Genomic DNA, 26404 nt, shown 5'->3' on the forward strand with positions numbered 1-26404 from the left:
AGCAGAGAAGGTAGCAACAACGAACCAATCGCTGCTAGAACACGTCTGGGATGGATAGTATTCGGACCTTGCTCTACCACATCCCAATCAGTGACACGATTCAGCGGACACCATAGTTTTCATTTGTGTCCATGCTGCGAGCGTAATGATGCAGAGCTGCACAGCACAGTAAAAGCGTACTTTTCGCTGGACAGTCTGGGAATTATGACCGCAGTCAAGCCTCTCCTGTCGAAGGATGACGAGCGTGCCGAGCAGTTACTGAAATCACTGACACATGTGAAAGACAAGCGATACGAAACAGGTTTGCTTTGGCGTTACGACGATGTCCGACTACCAGACAGCAAAGAAATGGCCATGCGGCGTCTAGTTTGTCTTGAGAAGCGAATGCAACGCGATCCAGAACTGACTGAAGTGCTAAATCAAAAGATTCGTGACTACGAACGCAGCGGTTATATTGAGAAGCTGACGGAACATCAACTGTCGGAAAAATTCGAGCGCGTTTGGTACCTACCTATTTTCCCCGTGGTGAACCCGAACAAACCAGCCAAACTTCGTATTGTATGGGATGCGGCTGCAAAGGTGGCTGGAACTTCACTGAACTCTTTTCTGCTCACCGGTCCAGATCAGCTCACTTCTCTTCCGTCCGTTCTCCGTCGTTTCCGTGAATTCCGCATAGCCATTACTGGCGATATCAGAGAGATGTTCCATCAAGTGACAGTGAACAAGAACGATCAACATTGTCAGAGGTTTCTGTGGCGGAATGGTGATCAAAAGCGAAGCCCAGATGTCTACGCCATGAAAGTTATGACGTTCGGGGCTACGTGCTCGCCAAGCTGTGCGCAGTATGTGAAGAACCACAATGCGCAGCGCTTCCAAGAGCAGTTTCCGAGGGCTACTGAAGCAATCATTGAAGAGCATTACGTTGACGACATGCTGACTAGTGAGGAAACGGAGGAAGATGCAACGCAGTTAGCAAAGGACGTCCGTTTTATTCATGCCGAAGCTGGTTTCGAAATACGCAATTGGTTGTCTAACTCCAAACAGGTACTGCGAGAGCTGGATGCGAAGCCTGGTGAGAAAAGTCTGAACCTGTCGAATGGAATGGGAACAGGAAAAGTCCTTGGCATGTGGTGGTGCACTGCTACCGATTCGTTTACATTCAAAGTTTCCCCTAGAATCAGCGCAGAATTACTGCAAGGCCGGATTATTCCGACGAAAAGACAGATTTTGAGCACGCTGATGATGATATATGACCCTCTTGGACTGTTGGCGAACTTCTTGATGTTTCTAAAAATCCTACTTCAGGAGATTTGGCGGAGTGGCGTAAGCTGGGACGATCAGATCAAGTGCGAGCAATTCGAAAAGTGGAAGACATGGTTACGAGTTCTTCCGCAGGTAGAGAATGTCCGCGTACCAAGATGTTACCGAATCAAGACTAGTGTTGCAGAGCAGAATATGATTCAACTGCATGTGTTCGTGGACGCGTCAGAAAACGGATTTGCTGCGGTTGCGTATCTCCGATTTCAAGAAAATGGTGAAGTGGAATGCGCGCTCATCGGGGCAAAAACACGGGTAGCTCCATTGCGATTCGTGTCGATCCCGAGGCTGGAACTTCAGGCAGCAGTAATCGGAGCCCGTTTAGCGAACGATATCATGGAAACACATAAGCTAAAACCTGCGCAAAGGTTCTTCTGGTCAGACTCACGCGACGTTCTTTGCTGGCTCAACTCGGATCATCGGAAATACAGTCAGTTTGTGGCGGTGCGAGTTAGTGAGCTACTGGAATTAACAGAGACTAACGAGTGGTACTGGATTCCGACAAAGCTAAATGTTGCCGATGAAGCCACGAAGTGGCAGAAGCTGCCAGATCTGTCTCCTGCGAGTCGTTGGTATAGTGGTCCAGAATTTCTGTTGAAGTCGATAGAGCAATGGCCTGTTACAAAATCGCAGTTCAGTCAAACCGAGGAGGAGAAGCGTCCGCACTTGCTTCATCATTACGTACAGTCGGCGTTATTCTGTTGGGAAAATTTTTCAAACTGGAAAGTTCTTTTGCGTCGCACTGCCTTTGTGAGACGATTTCCCTCAAATCTACGTAGACGTCTGAAGAAAAACGCAATCGTTACTGGCCCGTTAACTCAAGAGGAACTAAAAGATGCCGAACTGTTCATAATAAAACAAGCACAGACTGCTGAGTTTGCAGTGGAGATCAATCTGCTGAAGAAACCTAACCCTGTACCATGGAAGAACGTGTTACCGAAGGGGAGCTCGCTATATAAGCTTAGTCCGTTTCTAGACGAAAAAGGACTGCTGCGAATGAAGGGTCGCATAGATGCCTGTGATGTAGTAGACGAGAGCACAAAGCGACCAATTCTGCTACCCAAGCGTCATCCAGTGACAGACCTCATCATCGCCAGCGTACATCAGCAATATTTCCACATGAATCACCAGACTGTACTCAACGAGATTCGGCGTAAATTCTATGTTCCTCAGATCCGCTCAACGTTCAATCGTGTACGAGGTCGTTGTCAGTACTGCAAGAATCGTCAGTCGATGCCAGTTGCTCCAGAGATGTCTGATCTTCCAGCTACACGTCTGAAGGCTTTTTGTCGTCCATTCTCGTACATCGGCATTGACTACTTCGGACCGATAAACGTGGTTGTTGGACGACGAACCGAGAAACGCTGGGGGGTGTTAATCACCTGCCTTACTGTAAGAGCGATACACATCGAGGTTGCACACAGCCTTACAACCAACTCTTGCATTCTCGCTATTAGAAACTTCGTCGCAAGAAGAGGTGCACCTTTGGAAATAGTCAGCGATCGCGGTACAAACTTCATTGGAGCTAGTCGAGAATTGAAGGAGGCGTTGAAAAACGTGAACCAGGAGAAGCTGATGGAACATTTCGTCACCACTGATACCAAATGGTCGTTCAATCCGCCCGCATCCCCACACTTCGGCGGAGTTTGGGAACGACTTGTTCAATCCGTGAAGAAAGCCCTGAAGCACACCCAACTCACACGCACACCCACCGACGAGCTGCTGAAAAACATGCTGACTGAGATTGAGATGATTGTCAACTCACGACCGCTGACAGAGTTACCGTTGGATGGCGAGCTTTCCGAAGCACTCACTCCGAATCATTTTCTACTTGGGTCGTCAGATGGTTCCAAGCCCCCGATCGCGTTCGACGATAGCAGCTACGCTCTGAAACACACCTGGAAGATGTCACAGATCTACGCCAATAGATTTTGGCGACGGTGGATTTCCGAATATCTGCCGACGTTAACCCGAAAGACGAAGTGGTTCCACAGAGCCAAGCCCGTAGCAGAAGGAGACATTGTCATCATTGTCGACGAGACATTGCCGAGGAACTGCTGGCCGAGAGGTCGTGTGGTTCGTACAATACAGTCAAAGGATGGACAGGTTCGCCGAGCTCTGGTACAGACTGCTACTGGTATGTTGGAGAGACCATCCGATGACAAGCGCCCAGCCGTCTGCGCGCCACTGTGTTGGTTGTCAGTGTGAGTAGTAATAAGAAGTAAACGATGATAAACGTCAGACAGATAGATAGTTACGATCAAAACTGCAAGTCAGAGTCAGAATTCAACGAATTGGCGCACAATTAGTGGCTTCAATTAATTTCAGCATTTATTTAAACGAATTCGAGTTAAAAAGTCTGTGAATTTTCTAAGTGTAGTGTACAGTCTGTAATTTCAGTTCGTGATTCCTCTAACAGTCACTGAAACGTTACCAGTACCGCTTTCCCAGTAAGACGAAATTAGTAGGTCGTGCGTCAGAATAGGTTAGTGAATTGATCTAAATTGTATCCTAAAACTTACTGGAAACTTATTACACAGTCACAGCCTAGCATCTCCTAAAGGGCCATTTACGATTTCAGTCAGTAACAGACCAAAACAGACATAAGCAGGTATGGTTCGAAAGCAGTAATACAACAATCTTAACCTATACTTAACCTAAGAAACCCCGAATTCCAGCATTCCCAACACCGAGTGAATTTACGAAGACAGAAAAGACACTAAACGTAAGTTTTTCCTAAATTTCTATTGAATTATATAAACCTAGAAACATAAGACAGCAAACAACTTATTCTATTATGTACAGTATAAACTTACACTACCGTATGAACTATATTGGCAGGAGTTTTTTAACGCCGTCGTCATTGTCGTCGTTGAGCCAAGTTAACACCAAATACACGTCGTTCAAAGAACCGGAATCTGTCTTATTTTCGTTGCTATTTGCAACACTCATCTTTGAAAATCAATGGTCCGAGAAAATGTAATTTTTTTCTCTGAGCTTCGTACGGTCGTATTTCGGATGTCCATTTCTTCACCTTAAGCGCCTGTCTTACCAATCTTAGTTCTTCGTCACTTTCTGATGCCTCTTCAATTTCAGTCCAAGTAAGCTCCATACACCCAGAGTCCAGAGCACGAAGAAAGTGTTTCTCCTCATCTTCATCGAACGATTCTGACTGCTGCGTTGCGGATATCAATCGGGATAATGCATCTGCTACATTCTCGTTGCCTGGTATGCGCTTTACAGAAAAATCATAGGACTGCAATCTTAAGGCCCATCCTTCAGCCCGCGTCACTGCTCTTCGTCCCAATCGATGATTGGCGTCATAAATAAATTGGTTGGCCTCCGCATCCGTTCGAACGACAAACGATGTGGTTAACAGATAATAAGTGAATTGTTCCACTCCCCAAACCACAGCAAGAGCTTCTTTTTGTGTTTGAGGATAGCGTTGCTCAGTGGGAGTCAGTACTTTCGACGCGCAGGCAATGATTCGAGGCTGATCAGCATTGTTATATTGCACTAGCACAGCACCAAGGCCAGTTGGAGACGCATCGACAAACAACTCAATTCGATCGGACGGATTGTAATACCCCAAACGCCTGATCGTCTTCAACGCTTCATCCCTAAGGTAACAAAATTCTCTTTCTTCATTTTTGGTCCAATAAAACCTTTCCGAAACCGCAAGTGCTCGCAAATATTCCGTTTTGGTTGCTCGATGTATAATGAATTTGTCCACAAACGTAACCAATCCGAGAAAGCTTTTGACCTCGGAGCAGCTGGCTGGGGTTCGGAAATGTTTGACCGCTGAAAGTTTCTCTTCCTCTATCATCCAACCTTGTGGCGTCAAGGTGAAACCCAGAAATCCAACGATCTGGCTGCCAAAAACACATTTGCTTTCATTAAGCTTAACATTGTGATTGGCCAGGCACGCCAAGACTGCGGCCAAATTTTGGTCATGCTCTTCTTTACTCGATCCAAAGACAAGAATATCATCTTGATAATTTTTGCAGCCTTTACATTCTCCCAATATCTTCCTTTGCAGGGTCTCTTGGAATAAATCCGGTGCATTGCAGAGCCCAAATGGAAGTCGGACACATCTAAACATTCCGAATTCGGTAAAGAAGTTGGTCAAATGCCTGGATTCTTCATCCAATTCGATGTGGAAAAACGCGTTGGCTATGTCAATAGTCGAGAACCAGGTGGCGCCGTCTAGTTCTGCCAAGATCTGCTCCAAAGTTGGCATTGAAAATGGTGTCCTGAATATGTAGCGGTTAGGGCCTCTCAGATCAATAACCAGCCTTATGTCATTTTTCCCCTTAGGTACCACCAACATGGAGGAACAAAACGAAGTATCCATCCCCTCGACTACTGGCTCAATTATATTCGCATTTATCAGCTCTTGGATTCTTTTCTCGACCAACGGTCTCACGGCCAATGGAATATTGAGGAAAATGTTTCGACAAGGCGGCTTAGATCTATCGTAATGGATCTTAACCGGCGGCAAATTGAATTTGGGGAAAATTTCATTTGTGGCTATCGTTGCAATTTCACCTGCAATCAAGGATATATGCGATCCAAAACACTGTGATTGTACAGGAACCTTTAGACCAAGCATTAGAATACTGTATCGTGATGCAGTTGATCTACCTAGCAGAGCACGTACTTCGCTGACCACATAGAATTTCTCCAGCAGAAGTGGCCTATCATCCGAAATAAAAAGGTATGCGAGGAAAGTAGCAACTACCTTGATTTCGCCGACGGTTGCGTACGCCTTCAGTGGTCTGTCGGTCTGATATTTTACCTCGAACACTTCATCTCTATGCTTAGGATTAGAAATCAGTTCTTGAAACAAATCTTCAGTAAATGTGTTGACCTGTGCTCCAGAATCGATCAAGAATGAACAGCGCAATCCAGCCACAACTCCAACTATAACTCCATCATCTGTTGTAACATTATACACATGGGAGCTCGTGCCAGGTGGTTTGTTTGGCATTGATCGATTAAGCTAGCGTAACATGAGGTGAATAAGTTTAGAACCATGCATTGATCAACAGTATATCAATACTTACAGTATTTACACTTATAGCGTCCATTACAACATGTTTTGAATCCTTTTCCGGAAGTGCAGCCTGAAGTGTTGCGACAAGAGATGAAGAATCTGGTTGTTGTTTGGGCGGCATCATTAACTCAAGATCGCTTACAAGGGGATCACAAGGACTACTGTGAATTACCACTCTGTTGTTGGGAATCGATTCCTGCATAGTAAATTTCAAAATAATGATTGTTTCACATTAATTCATTTATTGAAGTCAAGAAAATCATATAACAAAAGGTAATTTAATGCTTCCTTTCAAAATTCAATGCCCGATTAATTTTCCGTAGCGACACTTACCGAGTCTTCGCCAGCTGAAACTTCTTCGAACTTCTCAACAGCGGCAATTTTGGCCGGAGCTGCTTCCATTCCCATCTGAGCAGTACGCTTATATGCGCTTGCGGTGCACGCCCTTACAATGTGCCCCACAACACCGCATCTGTTGCAAGTTTTATCTCGAGCATTGCACACATTTGCCGAGTGATAAAAACCGTTGCAACGCCAGCACGTTTCTCCTGGTGCAGACAATGTTTGTGGTTGATACTGATTCCTTGGGATTGATTGCCTGCCTCTTAGACCCCGCCAGGTGCCTCGGCGACTCGGATACCCACGAGCAATAGCATTCCCACGAATAGGACGATTTGGTACCCAGCTGTACGGCGATCTTACCGGAGCAATCAATGCGTGACTTGGATTTTCAATCTGCTTTTCATGTTTCTGCATAACATATTCTTCATTGAGTCTTATTGCTTCCAGTTCGCGAACTTTGTCAACCAAGTCTGCGAAGTTTCCCTTGCGACTAAGCATCTTCAAAGCAGTAGTCCGTACGTCTCGATTCCTAGCGTGTTCGGCGACTGTAGCCACAACTTCCTCGAATTCTTTATCTGGATCATATTCACACAGGCGAGCTGTTGAACCAACCCTTATGATGAAATTCAGATCAGATTCCTCACATTTTTGAACCATTAGTGCCAGCCGACGTCTCATCAACATGACATCAGACCCAGAGCCAAAATAGGTCTTCAGACGATGCATAGCGTTTGAAAATGGAGCTGATTTTTCATCTGGCGCATCTCCTTGCGATTTGGTATTCCTGTAGATTTCAAGCAAACCTGTTCCAGCCTTGACCTTGAAGATCGTGTACATTGTTGCCTCTTCCTCAATACCAGCCAAATTCATAGAATCAATTAGCAAGTCTTTCCACTGTTCGAAGGTCTGACGATGGATTTGGTCGTTTTCGGCAGCCTTGCATTCTGGTACATTCACTCGTTTCCATGGTCACATAAATAACACGGCACCGCTCAAACGTCAAATAGTGAACTCGTGCATCGGTCCATTGGGTTCTGATGGATCTTTCTTCCGCCAGTTGTTTGGACAGTTCGGACGACACCTCTTCTTCCGTGATCTTTGGTGCTCTCACATATTTTCCTGAAATCGAACACAAACACTGTTTGAATTCACAAAGCATTTGCAGTCCTTCTTGTTATATAGAGCACCATATCATTCTTATTAATCATAAAATTGTAATAACTTTTAGCCTTATATTTCATTGTTTGTCATTAAGTATAGATAACATCACGTTCCATACTAGTACTATGGTGAAAAAAAGGAACCGATTCGTGTTTTTTTTTCTCTTTTTAGAAACCTGGCTCTTCAAATACTCGATATTCATTTTTTTTTACTATGAAGGTAGAATTAACTCGTCCATTGCACTTTAAAAAATCATGGTTTATCATCCAGTACAGAGATCATCACGCTCTATTTTTTTAAGAAGAAAAATTTCGCCCATCACTCAAAAAAAAACATGGTTTATCATCTGGTATAGAGATCATCACGCTCTATGCTTTTTTTTTGAAAAAATAAAATCAATTCCATTTTTTTGTTTTTTTTTTTCAGATTCTCATTTTTTTCCGTGCATTCACATAAAAAAAACAAGGTTTATCATCTGGTACAGAGATCATCACGCTCTATACTTTTTTTTTTTTTTGTTATGTGGAGAAAAAATGATTCCATTTCGTCTCGTTCATTTCACTTAAAAAAAATTGAGACTTATCATCTGGTACAGAGAACATCACGCTCCATACTTTTTTTTTTCTTTTGTCACCACTCCACTAGGCCATCTCGCCATTTTTTTTTTCATCATTCGTTCTTGGGAAAAAAAAAAAAATTCCGGTCAACTTTCACCCATTTGTAGTTGAAATGCAATCTTTTCTCTTTACTCACCTGGCGACCATGACCACGCCATGTCGTATTCTCAACCGTAATCGAGAAAATTACACGAATTTATGTATGTTTCAATATTTTTTCGGAGCTGCAAAATACCCGAACCTTCGCGTTTAAAATCGTTCACAGAATGCCTCGCTTCATTCCTTTCTCCTTTTACCTCTCCCAACCGGCATCCGATTCGAACTTGGCGTTTCATCTTTGCGTTTTCTCTCTTTCTGTTTTCCCCTTCAGAAAGTTCTCGTGGAATACACTTTAAAAAAATAAGGGCCCTATTTTATAAGTCGAGTCGATCAAAAACGACTCGAATGGAGTCACTGTCGACCAAAAATTTCGCTCGACTTGGCGCTGTCACTCGAGTTTATCGACAGTTGTCACTCTATGTGACTGGATTACTATGGGAGTCACCGGGTGACATCTGAAATATGCATGATTACTTTGATCGACAATGAGCTCAGACGAGTCACATGAATCTGCTCGATTTACAAAATAGACCCCTAAATGTTCAATGTGCAAGATGAACAATAATAAATTATTTATATTTCTAGGTCAAGACACTTTGACTTTATGAAATTTATCAGAACAATATTTGCAATATTAAACAAAGAAACTTTTGTCTAGCATAAACATTTATTATTATTATTATTTTTAATTATCGCCTAGATTACTACACCTAGTTATTAGTTATTAGTGTGCTATTACCTATTTTATATGTTAACTCAACTTCTACAATAAATTTGATATTGGAAAAACAATATATCATTGATTTGAATATTTTTTACGAACATAAATATTTTTTAACAGGGTTTTACGTAGTTTCTTGGGTAAAATAAATTCTGAGTGTAATCAAAAAATTGTATTACACCTCAAACATATTTACTTAACTTCTATAAACAATTTGTTGTTGAAAAAATAACATTTTATAGCTTTGAGTTTTTATTCACAAGCATATATGTTCATGAATTAAGGTTTTACGTAGTTTCTTGTGTAAACAAATTTTGTGTGTACTAATAAACCACTATTATAACTTTCACAGGTTATCATAACTTCTCTCAGTAAGTTTATTTCGAAAAAGATATGTGCCGGGAGGGTCCATAATAGGCATTCGGACAACAGTTTTTTAAATGCATATTTCGCTGATAAAATCGAATGATTTTGAATGTTTCATAGACGTACTATGAAGTGAAGACATTGAATTTGTTGTTAGGCTCCACAAAACGTATATGCGTCTGAGATATCATTGCGGGAAAGCGTCTAGAATGAATTTCGGCTACTAAGGGGTCCATTACTAGCATTGAAATCCTAATTACCAATGTGACAAAACAACTTGGTATTTTTTTCGAATTTTCTAGAACAAACTCACAGATTTCAGTAAGTTGATCGAAAATATTTATCATTTGATGACTCTCCACTGTATTAACTCCAATTTGTCAAAAATGTCGAATGTGACTGTTGTGCAGTTATGGGCTGTTTCCTTACCTAATAAATTTTATGAAGACGTCTAGTTTTAAAATAATCGGGAACTTGAGATTCTGTATTTGAAAAAAATAAACCAGGAGCTCATTCTCTAGCCTGGTGGAAGTATGAAATCTAGCAGCTCATTGCATTTTGAATTGAATGTGGAAGAATTTTGAGTAGGTATACAGAACAACTTCATTAAAGACACCATCTTTGTAATCTAATTTTATTTTCCTAACCAGGATCCTGAAATACCTGCATTCGAAAATCACAAAACGAAAACGAAGAAATCCGAATCAAACGGCACATCACATGTTTAGTCCTTGATCTACTAAACACGTTTGCCAAAAACACCATCTTGCTAAAATATCGTTATCCTGAGATACTCGCGATCAAAATACAGCATGCTTATTAGCGCCATCTGTTGGTAGAATTTCAAGTTGGGTGGCTTATTCGTCATCAAACGTCAACATCCCACCGTAAAATCGCTACACTGAGGCAAAAAAACTTAACATTTTTTTAAGAAATAATTATGATTTGGCGCCACAACGATTATTGTTGAAACTTTTAAGTTTTACTTATGATTTTGGTGAAGAATTGTAGTAATAAATTTCATAAGTCAATCAATGAAATTCGGTAATAAGCGCAATGATAATATATTTATTCGAATTATCAATCGATAATATTGTTCGTCTTTTATTTCAGGCGTGCTCAAAAATTGACATGTGTTGATAACATGTGATCTACTTTCGATCAACTTGTAGCCAACATCGAAAGCGGAGTAGTTCTTCTAGCGATTGCTATGATAATTATTTCAAGTACCGTAAAACGGGGTAACTTTGATAATGCGGGTAACTTTGATAGAGCGAGACCCCCAACATACTAAACGAAATAACGAAGTTTCTGTCAATTAGTTAAGAAAAACGATTGCTATAGTAAAGAGTATTAATATGACACTTCATGTCAAAGCTATTGTCGTTGGAATCAAGTGCATTTGAGGATTTTTATACAAATATTAAAAATTTACAAGATTTTAGCATTTTTGCAATGCTTACAAACAATCTGTTGTACGACCACTATTTGATAAAGTCATAATGAGTTCGTCACTTACACATGATAGCCTAGTTATAGTAGAACATGAATTCGGTCTCGTATCTCTTAGCGAAAACCATTTTTACAAACTGGGACCATTTTTGTAATCTAAGTCAGAAATCATATATATAAAATCCCAGAGTTGTCTGTCTGTCAGTAACGCTTTGAAATGTTTCATCGAAAAGTTTCGTTGAGCACTACAACAGCAATTTAAGAACACTACAACAGTTCATTTTAAGATTAGAACATTACAATTGCAAATTGTGGAGTACTACAATAGCTCTTAGGCAGAAAATTCTGGAGTTTTCTGGAACTTTGTTCATTCCAATTCGTAGAATATTCTCGAACATTACGTCATTGTCGTCAGATTTGAAATTTGGCTGGTGTTCAAAACGTCAATAAATCAACTTCAAGCAAATTGTAGTTCAGTCGAACTTGAATCGGGTGTGAGTTGAAAATGTGAAACGGTTTCTCCAGTTCCATCTCAGGTTCAAAAACGAGTACCCGCATAGAAAAACACAATTCGCCGTACATTCCATACAGTAACATTCTTTCAACTGTTATGGTTAATGTTTCACAAACAGTAGCTTTCTTGTTGTACAATAATAAATCTGAAGCTTTAGATTATAAAAAAAACATTTGAGTAATGCATATCAAATTGTAACAGTATCTAATTCTGTCATGGCATTGTGAAACTATATGGGGGTTTAAATTCGTGCGAAATAGTTGAAGTATAAGGCCACGGTTTGCCGAATGGTAGAGGCACGCTTAAAAGTAAACAATTGGGTCGTAAAAGAGTTAATTTTAGATAAAAAAAATACGGTAAAATTGGTTATGTTCGATACATTTGATTAAAATCGTGAATACACAAAATTGTGCAACTTCAACAATCGTAGTGATGTTTTTTAAGCGTGTATGCATTTGTGCAATTGAAAAAAAAACAAAACAAAACAAAAATCACTAAGCTGCGTATTTCCAATTGAAGTTTTGATTGCCTGAAAAAGTATATGTTTCCCGAAATTTAATTGTAATCCGGTTGAACTATAGCGCTGGTGAGTAAATCTTTTAAAAGTTCTATAAAACTGCGGCCAATTCAATGTTGTGGATCGCGATACTCGAGCAAGCTGTTGGATGCAAAATGAAGCTAGCCTACCGCTTTCGCTGCCTCCACCAGCAACTAGAGTTAGACGAGGAACAGATTCGAGAACAAACAGTGACATAAATCAGGCTAAAAAGTACGATCCAGCCTACAAAGCAGCAGCAAAGCTACAACTTCACTTCGCCACATTACCGGTATTAGAAATTATGCAGTGCTAAGAATGCGAAATATTTGCAGTTGCATTGAACAGCACACTTTTTTGTAGTGAGGATAATGTGTTTGATAATAAAACATCATTTATTGGAAGACAGTGTGATTTCATAATTTTTATCAAGATTATAGAAATTTTGCGATGCAACAATGCAACCCCCGCCATATTTTGTTTTAGAAACTGTCCAACTGTTCCTGAACTGTTCGCCATAATGTTAGACACCGAAATTTATGGTATGGATGGTATATCAACCATTTCCATTAACATAATTCGAAAAATTTGTTCGAGAAAATCGACGTTTTTAAGGGGCGATCCATTAAATACGTAACACAATTTTCGGGGTGGTTCAACCCCCCCTCCCCCCATGGTAAGATTTTTTGCATGGAAATTAAAAATAAATTGTATGGCGCGTAAGAAATCTGAAAAACCCCCTCCCCCCTTTAACCCTTACATAATTATTGGACAGCCCCTAAATGGTAACATAACTTAACCGCCTATTTCCCACATTGTAATTTTCCCAATTACCATTTAACAAACTGTAAAAACTGTTCGGGGTACTGTCGTTTTATTGTTACTTTGGATTATTTGTGGAATGCAGTGGTTATTGTCGGAAATAGTTGTGGATGTTCTGGGGAATGGTAGCAATATGATTCATAATTATGCGGGTATGCTAAAGCAGGATAAACATAAATGAGATGATTGTGGCCAAATATTCGAGTTTTATTAATTTACATTGAAACCTCCAAGAGTCGATGCTCAATCATATATATAAAATCCCAGAGTTGTCTGTCTGTCAGTAACGCTTTGAAATGTTTCGTTGAGCACTACAACAGCAATTTAAGAGCACTATAACGGTACATTTTAATATTAGAACATTACAATTGCAAATTGTGAAGTACTACAATAGCTCTTTGGTAGAATATTCTGGAGTTTTCTGGAACTTTGTTCATTCCAATTCGTAGAATATTCTCGAACATTTCATCATTGTCGTCTGATTTGAAATTTGATTGGTGATCAAAACGTCAATAAATCAACTTCAAGCAAATTGCAGTTCAGTTGAACTTGAATCGGGTGTGAGTTGAAAATGTGAAACGGTTTCTCCAGTTCCATCTTAGTTTCAAAAGCGAGTTTGACATATGTAAAAGCTGCATAAACATAAATGAGATGAATGTGCGCCAAATATTCGAGTTTATTAATTTACATTGAAACCTCCAAGAGTCGATGCTCAACGACTCGATATCGACTCATGGATGCAAACCTAATACAAAATTTTAAGCTTACTATGATGATTACTTAAAACATTTCTGTTCCATGACAAGGTATTTCTTTGAGTCGATGGTCATATCACAACTGTAATTTTGAAAAATGACATTGAATCATACTTCACTACAGCAGCTAGGAGGATATGCTAGATTTTTTGGTACGATTCTTCTCTCCAATTCATAGAATCTTCTGGAACTTTTGAAATGTTTCACAACATAATAAACACTACAACAGCATATAAGGCTAAAATTATTTTAGATTAGAACACTACAGCAGTCTTGAGGCCACGTGCTCGATGGAGTATTGACTGAGCAAAAATTTAGGCGATTTTGAGGTCATCAGTATTATGCGATTTGAAAGAATATAGGTAGCTTTTCGCTTTAGGCTGTGAACTGTTTCACCAATTTGTTTAACTATCAGTTAAAATTTGATAGTTCGATAGTTATTTTCCCTCAAATGGTTAAATTGAACTTCGCGGTCAACCCATTTGAGCTTTGAAAGTCGAGTAGTTATTTCTGAACAAAGTTGCCAGAGGATTAGATATTCTCTAATTCTCGGGAGCGGAAAATGACTTATGAACTGTAAAGTTTAATCATGCTTCATAGCAGGGTTACTCTCAACCGGAGGGGAAATAACTATCGAGCTGTCAAATTTTAAATAAAAGTTAAACGAATCGATGAAACGGCTCACACCCTTAAAATTTCGTTGGAACGTGGCTAGCCACGTCGGGTAAGCTAGTGACTCAATATCGACTCATGGATGCAAGCTTAATACAAAATTTTATGCTTACTAAGATGATTGCTTAAAACATTCCTGTTCCATGACATGGTAGGGTGCAGAACCACTTCGGCACTTCCAAGATTCACTTTGGCATGGGGGTTTTTTTCTCAGCCGAATTTTCTGAAATTTTGTAATAAGAAGCGCTTCAGTACGACACACATTGTGCCCAAATATGAGCTCTGTAGCTTTTAAAAAACCCCACTGCCGAAGTGAATTAAAAGTGCCAAGAATAGGGTCCGGCTCCTATTTATCTGAGCCGACAGTTTTCACAAATGTAATTTTGAAAAATTACAATGAATCATACTACACTACAGCAGCTCTTTGGGAGGATATGCTAGATTTTTTGGTACGATTCTAATCTTCAATTCATAGAATCTTCTGGAACTTTTGAAATATTTCACAACATAAGAAACACTACAATAGCATATAAGGCTTTAATTATTTCAGATTAGAACACTACAGCAGTATTGAGGCCACGTGCTCGATGGAGTATTGCCTAAGCATAAATTTAGGCGATTTTAAGGTATTCAGTATCATGCGATTTGAAAGATTATAGGTAGCTTTTCGATTTAGGCTATGAACCGTTTCACCAATTCGTTTAACTGTTAGTTAAAATTTGACATTTCGATAGTTATTTTCCCTCAAATGGTTAAATTGAACTTCGCGGTCATCCCATTTGAGCTTTGACAGTCGAGTAGTTATTTCTAAACAAAGTTGACAGAGGTTTAGTTATTCTCAAATTCTCGGGAGCGGAAAATAACTTTCGAACTGTCAAGTTTCATCATGCTTCAGAGCAGGGTTACTTTCAACCGGAGAGGAAATAACTATCGAGCTGTCAAATTTTAAATAAATGTTAAACGAATCGGTGAAACGGCTCACACCCTTAAGATATCGTTGCAACGTGGCTAGCCACGTCGGGTAAGCTAGTTTCCATTTAGTTAAACGCCTAGAGGTATGCAACGCCCTATAAATGTTCCGTAATTCATTCAATCTTGTTCGATTCATACTCCATTATCAAAGTTACCACAAAACAGAAAACCGACTTTCGATTATATGAAAAATTATATATCCATTCAGAATAAATCTTTTGGCAATCTATCAAGTGCAATCGATAGCTAGGATGTCAGTACTTGTTTTGAAAATATAAATTGTAATTCTTTGAAACAGCATGCATAAATATTGAAGTTTTCTTCGATAAAACTATCAAAGTTACCCCGTTTTACGGTAATTGTTGTTAAAGAATTCAGTGCTCTCACTTATGAAACTTATGATCCCATTTTCGAAATGTTTAAGCGTGCAATGAAACTATTATTTGGCTGGTTCAAAAGTCTTGATGTATGGAAAACCTAAGTATTTTTGCCTCAGTGTAGTGTTTGGAGGGGATTTTAACCTCCAAATTGCCAAATAACCTCCAAATCATCACCTCCAAGTTAGTTCTAATACCCTCCGTTATATGAAATATGGTGGCGTGTCGTTCGTCGCAAGTTTATTGTTAAACAGTCAATTACATGCTACACCTTGACCTATTCAACATTTTGTCGAAGACGTCAACTTCATAGGTAACCAGGATCCTGAGATATCTGTGTTTGAAAAATATCATGCTCACTAGCGCCATTTATTGGAAGAATTCCGAATCAAGAAGATCATCACATGGTAGCCCTTAAATTACTAAACAACTTAGCCGAAAACACCATCTTTCTAAAAAATCGGGATCCTGAGATATTCGTGTTTAAAATATTGCATGCTCACTAGCGCCATCTTGTGGCAGTTTTTCTTGTTAGGTAGCTTATCATATGTTAGTCCTTGACCTACTAAACAACTTTGTCGGAGACATCATCTTTCTAGGTAATCAGGATCCTGAGATATCGGTGCTCGAAAAATTAAATGCTCACTACTTCCATCTGGTGGCAGAATTCCGAAACAAGCGGCCTACTACATGTTAGCCCTTGACCTACTGAACAACTTTGCCGAAGATACCATCTTGCTAAATATCTAGATCCTGAGATATTTGTGTTCGAGATGTTGCATTGCGAAATGTCCACTACATCGGTTCCCCCGGGGCACAATCCGATGGCCACAGGTAGATGAGGATGTTTCCAAAGTGTTTTTTGTCCACTGACCAATTGGTACCGTTGGACTGAAGAAATTTGCCGAAGACATCCATATTCTATCTTGCCTAGCTTTGGATGTACAATCAAAATTGCTCCGCATGTACTCAGTACACGATGCGACCGCTCATGTAACTTTTTTTGAGCGACTGACGGAAGGTTAACCCCTATACCGGCAGCTTCACTTTTTACCGCAAAATAAAAATTCAAATCGTTATAACTTTTTTGTTTTTCAATATTTTTGCACCATTTTTTCACAAGTTCTCAAACAACTCTTCTAGTTTTAGGATCTGTGTCGATATTGATTATTGGTGATCTGATTTTAAAGATATTGCGATGTTCCATGAGGGACCGACATTTTCCATAAAAAATGCCTTTGGCGGCCATTTTGTTTTTGATCAATTTACCAAAAAAAAAAAACTAAATGTGGGCTATATAATGCCAGGTAATAAGGAGCTTCTCTGAAAAAATCATACAAATCACAAGTTGCTTCTGCATTTAGTTGAACTGCTACCAGGACTTTCCCCAAAACTGTCAGCTTGTTCCCATTAATGACTACTAGCCGTTTATTACATTTCCGCAATTCCAAATGTCGAAAATTTCTAGCAAAAAGTTCCTTTGGTATGACTGACTCCGCCGAACCGCAATCCACCTCCATCGTTAAACGTCGTTTTTCAATGTTGACTTCCACATAACATGGTTCGTTTCTCTGGTTTTTTGTAACGATATTCAAGCAAGAAGTCTCCTCCTCATCTGAGCTTATACTGATGTCGTCTTTCAGTCGTTTAAAAATTTCGGTTTTATCCAAGGTTTTATCGGATTCCGATTTATTCGATTTTGGCGAATCAACGAACTTTACGCTATATCTGTCCGGGCTCTTCCTATTCAATCTGTAGCAATACTTCCTTGTATGACCCTTCATTCTACAAAACGAACAAAAGTATGAAGGCTTCCTAGTGTCATCTCTGTTTTTATTCTGGTATTTGTTATCACTCCTGCCTCTGGAGAAAAATCTTGACCTGCTGTTGCGTTCATAACTTCGGCTTCGGCTCCTGTGTCTACCTCTTGGCGCTTCCGGCTTAGGACCTAATCTGTTTACGATGCTGGTTCTCTTGTCATCTTCGTTCAGCAATTATGTTCTACTAGAAGACATTTCCTGATTAAGGATTATTTTTTCTGCTTTTGAGGCTGTCAAGTCCTTTTCGTCAAATAAGCGTTTTTGTATATTAGATTCGTAAACACCGATCACTAACATGTCCCTTATCGCTCTATCCTTGAAGTCGCCAAATGCACATTTCTCTGCTAACACCTTGATTGCAATAACAAAATCCTCGTACTTCTCATACTTCCCTTGGCTCCTAGTCCAAAACTTGAAACTGTGTATTACCTCCGAGTCTGCCTTATCATATCTACTTTTCAACATGTCGGCCATTTGTTTGTACGTTAATGCCTTCAAATCTTTCCCGGAAAAAGCTTTTTTTAGTTCGGTAAACACCTCAATGCCACATACTGATGTCTTATATCTAGCTACTGGATATCATTGTGCTCGAACATTTATTCGAGCTGCTCGAGGTATTGCGAAAATAATATGGATCCTGGTAGGTAAGGATCCGGAGCAGTAACCATAGACATGCTGTAGTCGTCACAACCGCTTAGTTATCCGGATAACCTCCACACAATCAGCGTTCCCTCGGGTAGACGCTTTTCTTTCGGTCCAGCAGCAGCAGCAACAGCGAATATTCAACAGCAGCAACAACGATTTTCCAGCAACATCGATTTTCGAACGGCAGCAACAGCGATTTCCAAACAGCAGCAACAGCGATTTCCCAACAGCAGCAACAGTATTCGTCAAGACTCGTCGTTGCCCCGATGCACCGGGTTCTATGGACCAATGCACGAGTTCACTATCTGACGTTTTAGCAGTGCCGTGTTATTTACGTGACCATGGCAACGAGTGAATTCGGCACCGCTCAAACGTCAAATTAGTGAACTCGTGCATCGGTCCATAGCCTTCCTGATTGGATTGACCAACCGCACGATGCACCTCGGTGCAGTTTTCTTCCCACCGCCGATGAGCGGTTTGTTTTCAATGGATGAACTCTTCAGGCACTCACTTTTCTGACGAGTGTCGGTTGCCACTATCACTGTTCCTTTTTCCGCCGCGTTCCCTTTCACAAGTGTAGGCGCAGGGGTGAACTGAGCGGTAGACCGACTCTGTGAACAGAGTTGAATATAATGAAATTAAAAAATGCTTTGTGTAATGGTGACTGTTTCCGAATTACAATTTGTAGCGACGATCACAATGGCTAAAAATTTCTATTATTCTGGAGAAATTGAAAGCCGAACTATGCCTCAGAACAATAGAAAATTACTAAGAAAACCCGACCAAAGAAATAAATCGGCGGTATTTTCTCAAATTCGTCACTTTTCGGAAAAAACACTATACTTACCCCGAGGTGTAAAATTCACTATTGAAATGCACGCACTTACTGGTAACTGTTACAATTCACTAAAAATCATTTTTCCAGTTTGGATACCAAATTATCCTCGTCGGCCACTGTAACGTTTAGCTTATGGGGAATCAGACTACTTTCAGTCAGCGTAATAAAGAACACATCTTATCTTCTTGCTAGTCCAGACCGATCTCATTTATTCCATCAATCTCCGAATACCATCCAGCTTCGAACTTCTCTTTTTCTTACTCTTCCTCTCTCATTCTCATTTCAGTTCTTCTTCGTTCAGATCTCGCTCTCGCTCGTCTGTATCTATTATATAACCCTTACGTGTACATCACAACCGAGTGGTTAGAGTCCGCGGCTACAAAGCAAAGCCATGCTGAAGGTGTCTGGGTTCAAATCCCGGTCGGTTCAGGATCTATTCGTAAAGAAAATTTCTTTGACTTCCCTGGGCATAGATTATCATCGTACTTGCCACACGATATACGAATGCGAAAATGGCAACTTTGGTAAAGAAAGCTCTCAGTTAATAACTGTGAAAAGTGCTCATAAGAACACTGCGCTGAGAAGCAGGCTCTGTCCCAGTGAGGACGTAAATGCCAGGAAGAAGAAGCAAGTAAAATCAACTCACCTGTAAAAATTCTGAACTTTTACGACAAATGAAATTAAATATGTTTTAACAAAATGTTAATAAATGCTTAATATAGTTTTACCAAATTAGGATGATAGTGTTGTCCAACACCTAGATATAAAAAATATATAAAATGTTATGTTTGAAATGATACTGATAAAGGAATTAAAAAAAAAGGTTGCTTAATTTTTTTAACGATGCATCGGACATCGCGATGTCTGGTATTGGGGGCTGAAGGATCTCGTAGTCGCCCCCTGTCTACGCCCATGGTACAGTATATACCCGCTGATTTGAACAATCATTTTCTTCATGTTACATTCATGTTGATAAGCAGCCATCATCTGCATGCATCGTGTACCATCATCGTATCATCGACACTAACTTTTCCGGCGCTGGTAGCACTCTCTGCGTATGTCGAAGATGACGACGCCCTCGTGGTAGCGGAAACATGCGCCACTGTATGCGTGTATGCGCGCGAGGCGTAGTGAACTGAGGCGTCGCACTATCATATCGCTGTGGCTTGTACCGTCATAAATAACTAACTTATGAAACCGTTTGAGTTGAGCATGCTGAGCTTGGTTTGTATTGATACCATTATATGTAGGTACCATTCGTTGCAACGACATATTGTGGTCACTGTGGTGTCAGTGTGCAGACATAACACTCGACATATTGGATTGGTCGCGATTTCTTGTACATTCATTAATACGCGTTCGTCATAAATAATAATGCAATTATCCGTGCAATTAATTTCGCGAATAAACTGACCTACATGCGTTCTCGTTGCGGTCCATCATAGTGTGGATTCTGTGGTGCAGTTTTCATTCAAGAAATCCAGTAGGTCCATTAGTGGCGCGAAGGTTCGTCTTCAAAGATAGCATATCCCTTTGCTACAATCTGCGATATCAGCGCCCGTTATCAACAGCTGTGAATGCCGAAGGAGATTATACGAAAAGCCCCGATAACGAGTGAGTTTGGTGGAAAAGGAGGATTACTGCTGAATTAAGCCTAAAGTGTCGCGCACTGTCTGACTGCCGATGCTAACAAATGACAACGACCAACCAAGCAACTTGAGCTCTCTGCACACATCGTTTTGGTCGTGGTGTTTGATCCAATACAGATACAGTTATACACGCGGAGGGAAATTGAGGGTGTAGAAAATTTAAAACCTGTACTGATTTAAATCTGGACACATGCTGTATACCTATGAATCATATCAGATTTTTTCTGCTTTTGAATATTGAACGCCATTTTTTTTTTTTAATATATGTAAATACTTAAATTTATCTGACAAATTTATTGGAACTGCTCTAGTCGTGATAACATGTCTGCTGAATGAAGAGCTCTTGTTTTTTTTTATTTTCGAAGCATTAGGAGAAAATTTCTTAATTTTTTTAATTTAATTTTTAAATCTTTTTATTTTATTTAATCTTCCAGTTTTGCAAGTTCTAAGTAGAAATATACAAACTTTTTTTTGCAATCTACTTCTGATGAAACGCAGGCTTCGTCCATTGGCGGGGATGCCTTAGTCCGTCACAAACAAAGATGACATCCCTAATATAACTCAGATAATTTAGATGTAAAACATTGTACAATATCGGTCCCAGAATGTTGCCTTGAGCAAATATCGGAAATGCAGTTTTTACAATTAAACCTACATGCCAAACATCGTCGTTAATCTTAGGACTGTGAGTTTTCCAACAACTTGCACACACGAATATTTGTTTAAAAGATAATCAAACATTTGTAAAACTTGTGGCGGGCCTCTATCAATCAGACATATACCTGGCGAATGCAGAAAATATGAAGTACAGAGAAGATATTGTAATTTCAAGTACAACCTAAATAAGATCTTATCAATTTTTCTAGTGGAGTTATTGATCTCCTGCGTAAAACAACCAAAATCGGAAGTACTGACCACGATTGGTGGCACCCTTCGCTTTCTCACTTGAATAAAAAAGCCTGGCTTAGAGGCTGTATCGTAGAATTTGTCACAAGTCTTGCTAATGTTAACAACAATTTATACATTATCACTATTTTATAAAATGAAAGCAAGTTTCCAGATTTAATCGAAATCACTCATCAATACAAACACTACATGCAAGGTAGATCACTACATGCAGCGTGCTCTGGTCAGTCATAGCCAGCCAAGAGATACAGAGTGGTGGAAATCAAAACGGTGTCTTTCAGTCGAACGTTGCCCGCTGAAGTGTACAGTCGCGTGTATTGCTGCAGACAGATCGTTTCCTAGGAGTTTTCGGAAGTGTTGTGTCAGTCAGTTCCGAACCAGCCCAGATGATCGATTACAGTGATTTAAGGTTGCCCGTCTGTAATTAGGATTCGAATTCATCAATCGTGTGCCGTTGATCAGTGCGTTTAAGGTTCACTACGAAGAGGATCAAGTTGATCAACTTCCGGGGAAGTACGTAACACCTTTTACGGGGCCAGCACATTTTGCACATAGTGTTCAAATGGAAAGTACTTTCAACTCGTCGATCGACGAACTGCACAAGCAGGGTTGCCCTCGAAACTGATGTCATTGGTTCGTTGTGTTGGTACCCTCCTCAGCATCGCCTTCGAGTAAAGAAGACCAGTGAACACCACCGAATAACCAACTCACATGGTTTGCGTGTAATTTCCCCCTTCACGAAACGTGTAGAAACCCGTAGGAGAAGGAGACAAGGAAGGCGTACGCGTAAAAGAGATACAAGCAATAATAAATCCACACAAACAAGAAAGGTAGACGTAAAGCAACATAATAATAAAGCCAAAACGTGGAAAATAAGCAAACCGAAAAGTGAACTGAACCTGACACAAAAAAAGCAAACAACAAAAAGAGAAGATTTCGGTCGTGCAGGCGGTGAAATCAAGTGAACAAGAAGTAGCGCGAAAGAAGTGCGCGCAAGCCCTTGAAGAGAATAGTGTGTCTTAGGAGTCGAATCCTAAATTCGGAAAGTGAAAGGTTACTTACGAGCATTTAATAAAAAAAAATCAAGCAAAATGTTGAAGACCAAAAGCGGTGAAGACAAGGTGAATACGCTGCTATCCACCAGCCAAATCCCGATCATCGATCTGGCACATTGTGGTAAGTGCAAACGAGAGAAGACCCAAAATGGGATGCAGTTTTATTGATCTGTTTCGTTCCCCGATCTTCAGCAGTCTCAGACGACGGCGTAGAAAACAAAGTTCAAGGATTATCTTTTACATGCTCACTTTATCGTAAACATCGTGGACACACACAAGCGTGTCCGGGGTGTTGCCTTGAAATGGGGTGGCGGCCACTTGCGAGTTATCGTTCATAATGTAGTCACGCGCGGCTCAACCGTAAGACTTCGCAACCCAGCATTGGCGTCTTTGGGGATTCACTTTGGAAGGTATACACGCAGGTAACGTGCTTAATCCACTATCACGTCGGAAAGGCGGAGAAGTCCATGAATGATGTTGTGGAGATTGTATGTTATCTGTGACTATCTGAATAACCCCAGCCGAATGACGTAAATATTGTCCTTGAAGAATTTTTTACAGGATTTTTCCAAATATGAGTGGATTATTTTACTGTAGGGTATCAGATATATCTATCTGTTTGTAAATCTATCACTTCTTCAATTGTTTTATGCAAACTATCTGTGGACAAACGGTTCGAACAAAACGTGCAAAATTTCTGTGATAAATAATTATTTGAGCGTGACATGTTATGAATATTTACATGATATGTCATGCTAACTTCAATAATATGTCATGTAATCCATAGGCCAAGGGAAGTGGTTCACCTAGAGTGAATTTATACCAGAGAAAAAGTAGATTTTGTATGAAATTTGACAGGAAAATGAATGACAAGTTCATCCACTTCTCCTGGCCTATTAGGTGTCTTCGAAATGACGTGACAGAACACGTATTATTATTCGTTTAATTCCTTAAGGGATCCTTTATAAAATTCTTTCAGAAATTTGTGGAAAAGTTCCACGAAGAACATAACCGGCAGAATATAAAACTTTGAACAACTTTTTTGACGTGGCAGTCCATTTTTTCTTCATATCTCCCTCCGATTTCAATTTCTTAGGATGCTTCCAAAGTGCCTGAGTTGTTAACGTTAATCAACGATAAACGCCGCTAACGTTGATTTTGCTCTGGATCAGCGCAACGTCGTTGCGTTGATTTTCATGGTTGTTAGCGTCAACGTTAACGAGTTTGCGTTGAATCAACGTCAACGATCAGCGCTAACCAAAGCGTTGATCTTATATTACGTACAGGTTTCTAGAGAATGTTTCGAAGCATCAATAAACAACACGTTTCTATGCTGATATCCCGTATCCAAGGAAAATTCATTAAAACATCTAAGTTCACTGTGCAAAGCAATTATTTGGCTCCCAACAGTAAGCCTCTTTAAACGTCAGAAACTTTGCTTGGAATAACTTTCATTGATTGCAAAGATTTTCCAAGCAATATATTGTATCCTCTCATCGTTCCAGCCCCCACATCAATGGGCCAAAATCGTTGCCAGAGAGCGGCTTCCTTTGCCTCCATGAAGTACACGGCATCCTTTTTTCTACCCAGCAAAAAAATAAAATGTTTCTGAGTGCTCACCCCCAGGATGACCCCGATCTCCCATTTTCGAATACAAGTTGCCATAACTTAACATTACAGACAAAAGTTTTCATTTAAATCGAAACTGGCAATGGCCGTGGAACAGATTTTCTTACTTTCAAGACTGTGGAGCCCACTAAGAGGAAGTCAGTTAACATTCCATAAAAACTGCTATGAGATCACGCATATCTCTCTTCCGAGGACATGTCATGTTTCAGAGTTACTTATTTTTAAATTCATCACATGTCATAAGTTATTATATTTTTTAGATATCAAAATCTTCGTTAACGTTGAAAATAACGAAGTCGTTGACGTTAAATCAACGCTTTACCGTTACGTTATCGTTAAATCGATTTTCGAACGAATCAACGCAAGCTTCGTTAACCGTTACTGGTTAACGTTAACGAATTAGCGAAACGGCGTTAATCTTTGATTAACGTTAACAACCCTGCTCAGTACTTTTCAATAGAGTAACGACTGTTTACTTCGTTCTTAAACGCTAAAAGTTGGTGCCAGCGGTAAAAAGTACAGACAAAAAACTTTCGAACATTCAGTATCTCTCACTGGCCGCCAAGCGTTGACACTGATGTTTGTATTCCACTCACTGATCGCGCTACGCTGGATTCTGGGATTCTCAAATTTCTCAAACATCCAACACAAGCGCATGGAAGAATTGTAGTCGAGAACTGTCAAAACGTATGAAGAATATTGAAAAACACAAATTACATGCAATTAGGAAACCGGATCGATAAATTATTTATTATAAATAAAGCGTGGTGTGAGTGCATCACCTTTTGTCTTTAGTTCATCTTCCATGGTGCTTTCTTTGCTTCAAGATTTCATTTTTACTACCACTGAAAAAGAGCCATCTATTGCCTTTTCAGTTTTGCATATCGCCCTATTGGCCGCAGTTGAGATGCTTCGACAATAAATTGACTTCCTTAGCCTTCTACCACTCCAAAATTTCTTTCGAGTAATGGCACGAGACCAAATCCAGCCAGAAAATCGTATGACCATCATGTCACCTCAGTAGAGGAAGTAAACGCTTTTTCAGGCATTCCTATAAGTACACCTGTCCATTGACCGTTACTGTTATCACGAATGGGGTTTTCCGCTGTCCAGACGAGCAAATTGCTCGCTAAATCATATATTTTTTGGCAAACTTTGACATCTTCTGCTTTCTAACGGCCTTAGGGACTTCGAATTTATGATGAGCAGTGAAAAACTCGAGTTCCGGAAGCTGTCGGAAATCTGCTTTTACATACTTCTCATCATCCCAAACGGTGCAATGTAATGTAATGTAATGTGTTTCAATGGATGAATCACACGATCAGGACTCATGGAAATATTCATAATTTTGATAAAACTCGTGAAATATTCCTAACGATACAACGTTAGGAATATTTCACGAGTTTTATCAAAATTATGAATATTTCCATGAGTTTTGAAATATCAAAGTTACATGTACCTCAGGGTTTTTTCAACGATGATAAGCATCCCGACAAATCTTTCACACCCTGAAAGATTTAAAATATTCTGTAGGGTAAAATTAGATTTCTTCAACTTGTAGAGTGTTTGTATGACAAGAGTTGGCTTGAAAAAGAGTTATGGGATTTTGACAAGTTATGATCTTGAAGTGTTTTGACGAGGAAAGTCGAAAAAACGAAAGTGAATGGAACTGTCATTTTTATATGGGACTCTCCTGGCTTTTTCCAACAGCCTACTTGATGGCGTGAAATCGTATTCTAAAACAAAAAGTTGAGATATTTCAATACATTGGTACAAATTTTAGAAACTGTCGCGAAGCATCTGCCAAGGCTTCGCGAAGCATCAAGTGCTCCGCTGAACACGATCTACAAACCGTTGCCCTAAAGTAATTCGAAAAGGACGTCGAAACAAATAAGCATCTAAATAACTTTCGGCTGAATTCTGATGAAATAGCTGATTAAATGCTACACAGAGTCCTTGCATGAACTTTTGAAAAATAGGTTGAAAACCTTCTTCACTGTAAGGACTCCTCAAGGGTTTCTAGGAGGAATTCTGTGCGGATTTCTTAATCGATATCTTGGAGGTATCGAAGGAGACATGGATGC

The 26404-nt window shown here is 39.9% G+C and overlaps 1 protein-coding gene across 1 annotated transcript in view; it reads left to right on the top strand.

The window, feature by feature from the left end:
• The first annotated feature begins 21870 nt into the window (after window positions 1–21870).
• Window positions 21871–26404, top strand: part of LOC5567067 (UPF0676 protein C1494.01) — a 65215-nt gene continuing 60681 nt past the window's right edge. The window contains exon 1 of the mRNA XM_021857123.1: window positions 21871–22812. Coding sequence (XP_021712815.1) covers window positions 22728–22812 — 85 coding nt within the window. The 5' untranslated portion in view covers window positions 21871–22727. The remainder of the gene's footprint in view (window positions 22813–26404) is intronic.

This window comes from Aedes aegypti, chromosome 1, assembly GCF_002204515.2.
Source record: "Aedes aegypti strain LVP_AGWG chromosome 1, AaegL5.0 Primary Assembly, whole genome shotgun sequence".
NCBI lineage: Eukaryota > Metazoa > Arthropoda > Insecta > Diptera > Culicidae > Aedes > Aedes aegypti.